The sequence below is a fragment of the Aquila chrysaetos genome, chromosome 20, assembly GCF_900496995.4.
Source record: "Aquila chrysaetos chrysaetos chromosome 20, bAquChr1.4, whole genome shotgun sequence".
Taxonomy (NCBI): Eukaryota; Metazoa; Chordata; class Aves; order Accipitriformes; family Accipitridae; genus Aquila; species Aquila chrysaetos.
In genome coordinates this window covers 2,176,042-2,189,186 of record NC_044023.1, presented here as the reverse complement: position 1 = coordinate 2,189,186, position 13,145 = coordinate 2,176,042, and the positions used below count along the sequence as shown (strand labels likewise).

Sequence of the window (13,145 nt, the reverse complement as noted above, 5' to 3'; positions counted from 1 at the left end):
TTGATTGGACTGTCCACAGGCTGGCGTATAATTTGTCGTCGCCACCCGTAACACTGAGGAAGGTGTGACACACTGTCTGCAGCCTTTTATTTCCTCAAGGCTGTGTTTAAAAGCGAAGCGTTGCAGTTTGGATGCAGCCCTGTCTGGCTGGGACACAGCAGGTGTATCTACCGCACTTTTGATCTGAGGACTGAAGTGGGAGACTGGCATCTAGGATTTCAGTCTTGGTAGGTGTGAAAGGAGCACCAAACTGTTGAATCATTTTAAGATTTGGATCCTTCTGGCCTTTTATCTGCTTTTCAGTTTCGTATGAAAAATTCAGGTGCTTTCATTGCATTTGAAAGAGATTTACCAAACCCCATGCACAAAGGCAGCGGTAGGTACAGGAATGGCACACAGGAATCCGTGTGTTCTTTTGGTCATAGAATACGTCCTGAAATGTTGATGCTTTTATCCTTCAGGAAGGTGCTTTGTGACAATCATGTTTTATTCCATTGGCATTTTAATTTCCACTCAGCTGCTTTTTCGCAGGTAATTGAGATGTCAGCCTGAGTTCCTAATGATGGGTTATGAGACATAATCATGTGGGAAATCTGATGTGAAATGAATCATCCCACCTTTTTTTACCCCCCTTGTGTGAAATATCGTCAAACTAAACGGACTAACGCGGGCTTAAGTGCTGAAAAATAGGACGTGGGCTTGCGCAAGAGGACAAAATATTTAATTATTATTTGGTGTATAATTGTTGAACTAATCCTGTAATGGTTTTGCTGCTGTCTAAGGAAGGGGAAGTTGGAATGCAAGTTGTGCACATATGGAATGTTAGTTATAGTTTGGGCAAACTGAGTCCCTGAAAAGGGAGTTAGTGAATAACTAATGTGCCTGAATTTGCACTACAGTCTACTGCTCAGTGGTTCGGTGTGTAGGTAATCCTGTGTTAGTGTCTCCAAAACCCCTATCTCTATTTGGTTCTGGCTGGTTTATTCTTATTTCTGCCGAGTCGTTTGGTTGGTTGTGCTCTTCGAACTACTGAAAAGTGAACGTGCTTAGGCGTTTTCTTGATTTGTTAGCGGCGTGCATAATTAATTACATCGCGGGCAATCCTTGTCTCGTTCCCTTGCCCGCTGTACCGTAAACATCATCTGTGTCCAAGGCAACAGACCCAAATTTGTCCAGGGGGGAAAAAAGCACTGCACGTGTTTGAAAGGCGACGTGGTTGCATTTTTGGTTGGTTGGTTTGAATTCTAGGTGTATGTGGCGCGCCACAGAACGTCGGTGCGCGGTACGGCTTACCCTCGCGGGGCTGCTGGAACGAACCGCTGCCCGGGCCGACAGGGCCGCTCCGCTCCGCTCCGCTCCGCGCCGCCCGCCCCCGGGGGAGCCGGGCCGGGGCTGACCCCCGCCGAGCGGCTGCGGGCGGCCGGGGCCGCCGCGGGCTGGTGAGGCGGCTTCGGTGGGTCGGGAGCGGCCGGTGGCCGGTAGCGGAGGTCGGTAGGGGAGCCGGTGCCGCTGGCGGCCGCCGTCGCAGGCGCTTAGCTGCAGGGGCTTCCCCCCGCCCGCCTCGCTTCTTAAACGCTTTTCAAAGACTCAACCTTCCTCTGCAGGTAGGCAAGCGACCGGTAGTTTAGAGCCTCAGATGACGCCCCCCCCCTTCCCCCCTTTCGCTTTTTTTGAGGGTCGTTTCGCTGTTTTGCTGAACGCGCTGTCAGCCTGGCTTGTTCCTTGGAGGCTTGTGTGTGGGTTGTCCCTGCGCCCCAAAATTAATCTGTTGGGTACGTGCGTTGCGTACTTCGAGAGCATTTTTGAAAAGGGGATTTGTGCTGTCCTTCCTTGCTCCTGCTTTGGTTCTAGTAGGGATTTTTATTTCGGTGCTAAAATAAAGCTGCTTGTCTTGTTCTGCGGCCTTTGAATCCGTCCTCTGACTGTAGGTCAAGATGGCAAAGCAAAAGCGTAAGAATTCAAAGGCGGTGGAAGAAGAGGAGGTGGAGGAGGATGATAAGGAAGAGATGACAGACTTGAACACAACCCACTCTGAAAGCACTTTTGAAACTGAAAACCTAGAGGTGCTTGGGCGTGCTGGACATCTGACCCCAGAGGGTGAAGGCAGCCGGTTCCTCCCGTCTGAAAAAAGTTCCGTGGAACTGGACTGCTGCCATACTGTGACCTGCACATTCACAGTCTCGCTAGCTGTCCCTGCCCTGCCTACGGGTAAGTACCTGGGACAGTTTTCCTAAGAACCCTTCTTTTATTACTTCATAATGGTCTGTGGCAGACTCCTGAATGGTTTAAGGAGATAATGTTAGAAAAGATGTTAGTTGATTTGAATTTTCCTGGGTAGATTCCTCAGTAAAGTGACAGTAGGACATAAGAGCCTTTTATCATTGGGTGATTGTCACTAGTGACTGAAAACCTTTCCTGACTGCTGACTCCTTGGTACTCACAGCTGTTCAAGTTGATGATCTTAGCTGGTGCTTATTAATCAGTCGCTGGCTAATAATGAAAATAAAGGTGGTTTTGGCATATATACTCAACTTGGCTAATTATGATCTTGGGTAGATTGAAGGTGGTATTGTAATTTTAGGAGAAGGTAGCAGCTGTACAACAGGTGAGGTACGATTCTGCTGTGGCGAAGGGGTGTTTGGGTATATAGCAGGAGCAGGTACATTCAGCCTTCCCCTGAGCAGCGTGGAACTCTGCTTTACGGAAGTTCTCTGGGTAGCAGGACATATGTGCCTTGGGAATTGCAACCACTGGATGTCATGCTGCAGGAAGAGATGGTGAAGGGGGGAGTTCCAGGAACTTCATGGACCATTACAGTAGTTAAACCTGGGTAAGAACTGCAGGGTTGGGCACTGGGGTAAGAGGTTCATGTTCACCAGTCATCTGTGTTCAATCAGTCATTTTTCTGTTGTCACACTGGAATGCCTGTTACCATTTGGTCGTTGCAGAGAACATTAATTCCCCCTGAAAGTATCATATTTGATAACATTTAATGCTTCCAAATAATTATAATATTCTCCCTAGGACAAAAGCAGAAGATCTCCAACCCCCTTGATACACAAGGAAAGAGAATTCAAGTCGATGAATCGGGAGCTATTCCAAGAATGAAACGTTGCTTTCACATTGAGTACTTCCTTCTACCAGATGACCTCGTACCTAGAAAACTGGATTTGGTCTTGTTTGGGGTGGTTGCAAAGCTATTTACAGAATCTAATTCCAAGGTAAAAGATACAATAAAACTAAGTAATCCAAAATGTCGCATATAGAAGGTGGGAGAATGTTTTCAGATACGGAGTGATGTAGTTGCATATTGCTTTAACAGCTGGTTAGGCCTTATCTGCACACACAGTATAGAACAAATATCAAGGATAGAACTTGACTCTGCTAGTCCAGATCAGCAGTAATTTCTTACGTTTATAGTAAGAGGCTGGTGGATTTTAGAGTACTTTACTTTTATTTTCCTCTAGATTATCAGTTTACTTGGGATTATAGCTTTTATCTTTCAAGTACCAAGATAATAATATAAAAATTTGAAGGCAACTATCCATTTTATTAGCAATTAAGAAAAAAATGAAATTTATGCCTCTGATCTTTGTTGAGGAGAAAAAGATTTTTAAGGTACTTGAAGAGTTTTGCAAATTTTGTTATTTAGACTCATGTTTAACTGAGTTCAAACCCAGGAACCTAAAAATTGGATATATTGTTTTGAATACACCTTGGTTTGTTAAGAAATTATTTCTTAACAGTTGGTGCTAAAATAAATTGGGGGGTTTTTGAGAGAGGGAGACTGTTGGTTTTAAAGTAACTTGCATACTCCCAGGTTTTGTCTTTGCATGACAATTTTTCTAATGGCCCTCTTTGATTGCCTTACTCTTCTTCTGAGTATCAGCTTGATGCTTTTGTTAAACGAAATGGACTTGCAAAGTTGCTGATTGAAATATGTTATATTGGCAACTCTTGAGTGCTTTGTTCTTACAGTTTACCAGCATATACATGTGAAGTTTAGTGCTGGTCCTTTAATTTTATACATACCAACTCAGCATTTTAAAGTGTATATATTTGCTTTTACAGTATTCTGTTAAGTCTTCAGTCCACAATCTCATGCTGAGCAACAGCTTAATTGCTGAGCAACAGCTTAATTGCTGCTTGTTCTTACCTCCGGTCTTCATATCAGACCTTGATTTGATAAGACTACTTTGTCTGAATGCAACAAAATACGCTGCTCTGACACAGCAAGGGGGGGGGTCACGTAAGACCCAGCATAAGCTGGAGAAATAAATATACAATTTGAGAGCAGTGGTGATAGTGCTCAGCATGTGAATGCAAGTTCTCCAGTACTGGTCAGCTCCTGTAAAGATTTTTATCTTTTGTTTTAATAGGCTATTACACCATGGTTTGAAAATGACAAGATGTGGATATCATGGAACCATAGTGTTGATATCGGTGTCACTAATGAATATCTAATAAAACTAAGAGATCACAAAATAATTTTAAAAATCTGGGATACCAAGGACAAAGTTTCTTCAAAAGCGAAGCTTAGTAAACCAAGTACTATTTCTTCACTAGAAGGGGGTGCAGAGGCTGTTGGTAAGGCTAATGCAAACAGGCACGTTATAAAACAAACCTTGAAATTGTGACTGCACCTATTGATAAGTTATTGTTGAGATTATTTGACATTCATATGTCATTCCCACTAAAATAATTCCTACTCATTGGTGTTTAATGAATGCATGAGTCAGTTTCTGAAAATTTTGATGGCAGGAAAATATAATTAGGCATATAATCTTGAACCTTTGAAAACTAGCGAGTTATTTGAGGTTGTTGGGTAGTAATGTTAGTAATGAATGTATTAATTTTTCAAAGGTGGATTTTTCTTTTTGTTGTACTGAGAAGAAGCAAAACTTGTACAGCCACATTGTTACGCTGTGCATCTTTCCATTTCATCTTCCTTCCCTTGTTGTCTCCCACAATGCCATAATTTGAATCTATGCCTAAATTTTGGCCACACTAGCTTGAAGGTCAGTGGGTTCAAAGACAGTTATTTTATAATTATAGTTATAACTATTTATAGTTAATTTTTATTAGTTGAGTTAATCAGAGGAGAGAGACCTTGTTAGGGCTGTTACAGACATGTATGAAATGAGATCTCAGTCCTTAATAAATACCAGAGAACTAAGCATGAGATGAAACCTATAGGAAATGTTTGTTCTGATGGCCTGAAACTACTGTTAAAATTAATTTTACTATTAAAATATGCATAATTTGTTAGCAAAATATTGTAACTGTTCTCTCTTTCCCATGTGTTTCAGTGGATAGAGATTTGGTGAGGTTATAAGGCTTCAAATGCTAGTTAACACAGGGTTGGGTTTCTTTTGATTGAACTGATACTAATAAATCAAATGTTTGCTTAGATATGGTGCGGTTTGTCAGCAAATAGGCTTTGCAATTGGTGGAAATTTCTGACAGTATTTGGTTTTTCTCTTTAAGGTCAGTTGAGCACCTGAGTAGCTGCTTTTGGGGAATGGAGACTTGTTTGTAGTTCAGTGTTTTCTCAAGAGCAGCCTTACCTTTTAGCAACAGGAGGAAGGCAGGACAAAGGATTAAAAGCTTTCCCTCCTGAAGTTGCACGCTTTCAGAGGAGTCTGTATGGCAAAGTCCCCTCAGCTCACTGCCAGGGCTGTTTGCCTTCTCTGCAGGCTCAGTATTCTGGGCGTTCCCACAAGCCTCAGCTGCCCGAGTATTTTCTTCTGAATATGCATTGTTGTGCAGTACAGAGGGAGAACATTTTACGCTAGATTCTTCTGTGGGCTTCAAGGTAAATGTCAGTAACTCTGGCGATGTTCATCTCCAGATGATCAGAATTGAAGTCTGAGAGTGGCTTCTTACAGATAGTAGGAAAAGGGGAAGAGGTGCCATTGGAAAATCGTTGCTCAAAATTTGAGCGGCCCAACCAGACTAAGCAATGAAGTCTAAACCAGGGAATTTATTTTATTTTGATTTTTTTTTCGTGATAGGTGGTGTAAAACACGCTGTGCTATTGCAAAGAAAATTCTTTGAAGAGAGTCAGCCAGCACACAGCTGTACAAAAATCAAAGCAGCAAAGGAATCCAAGGCACAGGAGGAGTCTTCAGCCTTTCCTGTTAAAGGTATAACAATATGGAAACTGGAACTGGCTTACGGGTGAAAAGGGAGGGGGAGTACAATGGCACCTTGAGTAATGGACGAGCAGGAACAGGACTGAGGAATCTACTGAGGGAACAAGGCATTGCAGGAAGACTGAAGGTATTATAGTTAGAACAAGTTTTTAATAGCTTTGGAATAGAATCGGGCAGAAAGATTTAGTTGGCTCACAGAAAGTTTTTAAGGCACACCAGAAAAAAGCAGCGGGGTTTTCTGCTGCTTCATGCTTGTAAATGATTGCATTAACATCTAGAGCCGTGACCAGAACATAAGTTCCTAGGTTCTTGCTGTTCCTCTGCTGTGGCAAATATCTGGAATCCAGTACCAGAATGCCACATTTCCTTTGAATTGCTGGTTCATGGAGAAGTATGAAAGTTTATTCCTGACATTGGTGGGATCCCAATTGCACGCAGATTTGTAATCTGGCCTTGCCTTGTGCCAGTTGAGAACCTGCTGCGATACTGCCGCAAATAACAACAAAATCTGGCCTTGTGTCAAGTTCTCCATCTAGCAGCAGTGTGTTTGTAGCCGCATCTGCTTAGACCCTGCTGCTGGCTTTCTCCGTCCCTTCTGGAACCCTGTTCAAGTCTGCTGACTGGAAAGCTGGGATTTCTGTGCAGCTGGGCACTGTTGGACTGAGCAGCCGTGCAGAGCGCTCTGCTGTGAGCTCAGAAAGCACACGGTACCACGTTACAGTGCCTGACTGGAGATCATGGGGGTCGAGAGCTCACAAGAGCAATGGAAGTCAAGAGCAAATGAAGGCAAACTTCATTAATGAAAATTAAAATAAATATATAATGCTGAAAAAATTAGGTCCTTGATTTTCCAGCTGGGCTACCAAGCTTAGTGGAAACCTTTTGCCTTATTTTTTTGTACTCCAATTTTCAGTCTCCACAATGAAGATAATAGTGTTACAGAACTCTCTAGGAGGACTTCAGTAATTCCTTTTGCTACACCAGGGTTACTGCTTGGATACTTTGTAAGAAATGACACCAAGACCTGCATTGTGCAGTAAGAAAAAAGCTAACTTTTGAAATACTCTTTCACTGAGCAACACAATGAACAATAGTGTGCTACCTGTGGCAGAGGACCATGAAAAAATGTGTTTAATCATCATCTGAGGTCTTGGATACATATATGTACCAAAGGGCTGAATTCAACCAGCACAGACCTTTTATTTTGAAAAATTCTGCTTTTAGGCAGTTGGCCTTGCAATTTAATAGTTGTTTTCATAGAATGTTTTTATGAACAAAAGTGTCCAAAAAGTAAAAAAGCAATTATTATGAAACTCTATATTTTGACTTCAGTAATCTTTTGAAAATGCAAATAAATTGTTTGCTTGTTTGTTTTTTCCTTAATTTTAGATTTTTATGGTGAAAACAAAACTAACAGCTAGATCCTCCCTCTGTGTTATGTCTGATTTTGTTAGATCTACAAACGAAAATGGACTTGCTAAATATTTAGGTAGAATTATCCAAAGGGAAGCTTGTTACTGCAGTAGGGTAATGGGGATTCAGCAGATAATATGATTTCCTCCTGTATTAGCATCTGATGCAGGGTGCTTACATTATGTTGGGGAGCACTGTGTCACCAGCTTCGGTTGGTTATCTTTTAAAATTTTTTTGGTTTTTTTTAATGATTAATGGCATGCACCATCGAAATAGGAGCACGTTAATTCCTGGCGTAATTAGGCTGGCAGAATGCATCTGTGTTTTGGTAGCAGTGCCATCTAGTGATGGGCCCAGGGATGATCGATGGACCAAGTATTGAAGTCTGCAAAGGTAGAAAGTGTGTTCAAAGAGATAAAGGACAGGAACACGGCTTCCCGTTCAGATAAATGGAAAAATGCTAACCCATTCTGTGTTAAGGAAGAAAGGAATGTCCTGAAGATCTCTTTATGTTTCTTTTCATTGACTTTGAAAAACCCTGTGCACTATTGGGTGTCCCAGGACTTGTGCTCTGTAAAACAGGTAATTTGTTATACTTTCTTAGTATCCTGTTTATAGCTGGGTAAAAACCTAATATTGCATTGCTCCACCTTTGCTTACTTCCAGATAATGGCAAATTTTGTTCTTTATTGTCTGGAACATGCTCAGCTATTCAAGTGCAAATTCTCCTTGCCATTCATACAATGTTGATTTGCTGTGATCTCACTGTAATTAAGACCTACATCTCACTGTAATTAGGGCCGATGCATTGTGAGGCTAAGTGTTGAGTAGCTAACACTGAAATCTGTGACTGCAGAGTGTTTTTCTGTAATTAAATTACATTTAAAGACAGGTGTAGTATACCATACTTTTGGCATATATAAAACGTTGACTGAATATTTGGACATTTCTACACATTGTGCAAGAGATCCGGACACTGGTAACATTATTTTTTTTTATGAGTATTCACTAGAACAGCAATTGGAACAGTTTATTAAAATAAATAAGCAAAAGTAATGTATTATTTCTTATGTATGCAGTCTTTCATGCATTAAGGTATGTTATTGATGTCAGTACCTACTGAAGTACACATAGGACATTCAGTGCTAGCGAAATATTATTTGGATATTCTCACCTCATTTTAATTACTTGTTAATTCCTAGTTCTGTTTTAAATTGCAGCATGATAATTACCATGGAACTTATTTTTCTAGGAAATAAAGTATGACTTCATAATATTTTAGTTTCTCTGCATGATCTCTCAAAGTCCCTCCAAAAATATTTTATTTTACATGTTTTAGGCTTATTCAAACTCATCCTTGACTCTGAGACAAAAATTAAATGGATTGTGGTTTTGAGTTACAAATACAGCTTGCATAAGACTTCTCACCACGTTTTCCTAGAGCTTTACAGGTTCATTTTGTCAGTCTTATCGGAGTTATCAAAACATAGAAATACTTAATAACAAATGTAAAACCTGTTTTAATTTAGCAGAGGAAACTTATCTGAATGGACTAGCAACATCTAATTGTGGTTTGCCATATCCATCAAGGACAGATGACTTATGTACAGTGAGGTAAGAATGTTGCACTTGCATTGGGAAATGTTCATGTGTTAAAAATACAGTTGAAGATATGTAATTGTTTTCCAGTATATATGGTTTTTTTTAACGTTTTATAATTATACTGTGGTTTCGCAAGTGGTTAACTACTGCTTTTTGCACCCATGTCTACTGGTTATAGGAAAGGAGCAAAAGCATCAAGATCCCCTTTAATACATCAAGCTTGTTAATAGTCTATTTGGGGTAAGGTAGCTGTTTATGAAATAATTACATAAAATAAGAAACTTTGCTCACCTTACTTGTTTGTGCATGTGTTTTCTTTTGTTCACTTGTACCTTTTGACTTGAGATAATTTGTGGGATAAGATAGTGTCGGTGAGACTAGATGGAGGAGGAGCTAGGAGTTATTTTACTGCTAGTTGCTCAACTTGAAAGTGTTAGGAAGTGGCAAAAACGAGGAGTGGTGTTCTTCAGGGTACCTCATTCTTTTTGAAAGGTTGAAGGTAGTGTCAGCAATAACAGTTGCTAGCAGAGCAGGCTTTGCTGGCTTGTGAGCTCAACGGCTCAACTCTATAACTATGAATTTGTGTTGGCTCAAATTACCATGAGGTAATTTTCTAAAGCAATTAAGGTAATCCTGAGTTTATCCTGCTGTAGTAGCATAGTTTCCTATTTGTTCTGTTCTGCTTTTAGGAACAGTTATTCACTCTTTTGGTTTAATAAGTCATTTGTTTTAATAGTTTTCAGTGGTAAATTTCTAACAAGTAGCGTGTAACTCTCTAAAATTGTAGAAAAGATTAGAGGGTTCAAGACTTGAGAAACTATAACTTTAAAAATAATCATATTTTCTTGGATATTATACATAATGGAAAACTTTGCACTTGAAATGAATCATGAATAGGGTACATCTCAAATACATCATCCAGAATGTCATCTAAAAAAATATAAACTTTTAAATTACTTTCTTGAATTTCCCATTTTGTTTCTACAAAATTAAGTGGTGTTAGCACAAGATAATGAATCCACTCCTGTATTCTAAGATGTGCTTTCTCATTTTATGCCGTTATGTAAGTTTAAGAATTTCTCCTGAAGAAGATTTAGGCAGATTGTTACTGTGCTCAAAAGATAGTGAAGTCAATGAAAGGACTGTTAATGCCTTCAGCACAAATTTATGAACTCAGCTTTGCAGAGCAATATTTCTGAGTATTTTGTATGTTGTGACAACAGTACTATTTCTGATGAGTGCATCTGTAAGTGAGTCTTGCAGTTCAAATGGTATGGGTTTTGTGTTGCAGAAAGAAAACATGCATTTGTAGCGATGAAGAAAATCGGCCAGAATGTTGAATTGCACATGGAAGCAAAATTTTTAGTTTATTTCAGATAGTTTTCATTTAAGTGCAAAACCGTCTTTAAAAAAAAAATATCTCTCAATATCTAGAAAATCTAGCCACCTTGCTTTTAAGTTCCTCGCCTGTATTCTTCTTAGCTGCTGGAGACTGAATGCTTCTTTAACAAAGGTGCTGTATTTAAGATTTCAGAGAATCTTGATTTTTAATCAATATCTTGTTACATCGTCCTGCATAATTCTTGGTTTGCTGCCTGTCCTTTTTTTAACAGGCTTCAGTTCCTGGTTTGTAGATTAAATGGACACTTCCTGTTCTATAGCCTTTGCTATCTGAGCTATTTCCTTCTGCATTGTATTTTTGAATATGAAAGTAAATACCATGTGATTGCACGATAAAATAAAATGGGGCCCTCTGAAGCCTCGTAACTGCTAGAATCAGTTGGGCTAGTGTGTTTGTATCTTACATATCTGTTTGTGATAATAGAAATGAAAAAACAACCTTTAGAATGGGATTTTATTTGTTAATGGCTTATGGGAGGAGATACTCAGTGCAAATGTGAGTTGGTGTTTTTGAAACTAAGTAGGGTTTTTACTCCAAAAATAGCATTGGTGAAATCTTGCTGTGTAACTCAGAGTGTAAATTGTTTCTGCTTTGTGTCCCATGAACATGTCCTTTCTGCTCAAAAATGGGTGTCCATCTTGTGTAAGATTTAATGTAGAACCCCAGGGCATTACCTTACTTTGGACTTGCTCTGCATTTTGTAAGCATCTGAAGTATCGGGATATTTGAAGGGTATTTGTCCAGTTTAAGTCTGAAAGTGTAGCTCCTTATGCTGTTGCAGTTCCCTTGCATGCATTTATGCTGTCATGTCAGTAACAACATTCTGGTGAAACATGAACAAATGAGATCAGTATTTTGAAAAATTAAGAGCATGTGTCTAGTCTTTGTGCAAACTTAACTTTCAGTACAGATTAATTGGAATAGAAATAATTTTGGGGTAGAAATAGTCTAATAGTTTTCTAAACCCCTCCAAAATCATTACTGGAAACATGTTGAGAGGTACTACAGTCTAATGACACAAGAGCTATGTAAGAGTCTTTGTCAGGATATTAGTTCGTCTGGAAAAATTTACCTCTTCAAAGTGAAGCTCAAACAGGATAAAATGAATGAATATTATATCCTTACGTACATCACTGTTGCTCTTTCATATACCTGAACATTCTCGTTCTGCCCGATTTGTGACTGTGGTGATGTTTCTTTCTAGCTTCATGTTGAAAGAACTATTATCATGATCATTCCTTTTGGAGGACTAGTGAGTTACCTGACAAGCAGCCTACATGTTTACTCTAAAAGCAAATCTGAGATTCAGGAGATTATATTTTACCAATTTTATTGGCAAAGTTTTGCTGCTCCTTTGCACACCTGGAAAAGCATCTTTGTTTTTCTAAGGAATCAGCTTCCTTCTTCCCTCATTTTGTGTCAAAAGTCTACAGCCAGGAAATATGATAGTCACAATAATTGTATGCTGCGTTGCTTCTCTCGGATTGGTTCCAGAAAAATTCTTAATACTGCTGGAAATGCCCACATATGGTCTGATATCCTCTATGCTTTTTCAGTCTGCAGTGGGGAGGTTTCCAACAAATCCACCAATAAATTCCATGTTACCCCTATGAACTCCACACTACAGTTTCCTTCATTTATTCCTAACACCTGGAGGTTCCTATATATAGTGATGGTCTCTGGGGTCTCTGACTCTTTGCAGTGATTTATTTATTTATTTATTTTTAATTGAGGCAAATGAAACAGCCTTATTGTTTTTAGTTTTAGCAGGTCTGGTTTTTTTCTTAGCATGATGGTTTACTTATAAAACCACATGTAAACTATTTAGATTTTTTTGTTCCCAAAGCAATTATGACAGTCTGTCATTCACTACTTAGTTAACATTACATATATTAACAATTTTGACTGTGTTTTCATAGGAATACAAAGATCTCAGAAAGCTGTATTTTTAAAGTTGATCACTTTTAGTGCTGCAAAACCACACAACCAACCTTCTCTTTCCCCACTCCAGCTATTACTACGATCCTTTCTGAAACATCTCTGAGGATAGGTAGAGTTATTTGGGAAATGCTTGGCTTAATCTGGGTAATGAATTATTATTTTTAGTGCTGTAAACATACATTACTTCAAGCTTCACAGCCACAGTCTTGATTCGTTGCTCACTGCATGGATGCCTGTCTGAATTAAAATAATGTTTGTGAAGCAGCTGCAGAACTTGGACCTCTGAGATTAAAATCCCTGGGAGGAGGAGGAAGAAAGGATGTTTGAAAGATTTAATGCCAAGGATAAAAGGAAGATGTTGCACGTATTAATAAATCTGAGAGAAAATGCTATAGATTGAATATGATAATCTGGAGACAATAATCAGCACCAGAAAGCCTTAAAGCAATCACTGTGAGAAGCTGTGGGGGCACTAGTCAGGGAGAGTTGGACTTTGTGTCCCAAGCATATAATGCTAGTCGCACTCAGAGATGACTAGATGACATGGAGTTCTTGTAGTCTATGTTATTAGCAATAAAATGTTTGTTAGATTAAAGTCTTAAAAAAATAAATGAATGTCATAATATGTGTGT

The 13,145-nt window shown here is 39.4% G+C and overlaps 1 protein-coding gene across 10 annotated transcripts in view; it reads left to right on the top strand.

The window, feature by feature from the left end:
• CFAP92 (cilia and flagella associated protein 92 (putative)) overlaps positions 1-13,145 on the top strand; it is a 52,536-nt gene that overhangs the window by 15,474 nt on the left and 23,917 nt on the right. For 7 of the 10 annotated variants that reach the window (XR_005930927.1, XM_041118611.1, XM_041118613.1 and 4 more), the window contains exons 2-6: positions 1,929-2,208; positions 3,025-3,221; positions 4,380-4,587; positions 6,015-6,146; positions 9,098-9,182. Coding sequence is in view for 9 of the 10 variants with exons in the window: in XM_041118611.1 (XP_040974545.1) it covers positions 1,929-2,208; positions 3,025-3,221; positions 4,380-4,587; positions 6,015-6,146; positions 9,098-9,182 (902 nt within the window). In the remaining variant the exon portion in view is untranslated. Of the gene's footprint in view, positions 1-1,928; positions 2,209-3,024; positions 3,222-4,379; positions 4,588-6,014; positions 6,147-7,850; positions 8,151-9,097; positions 9,183-13,145 lie in introns of those variants that run through there. The other 3 variants (XM_041118612.1, XM_041118617.1, XM_041118616.1) reach the window with 3 other exon arrangements.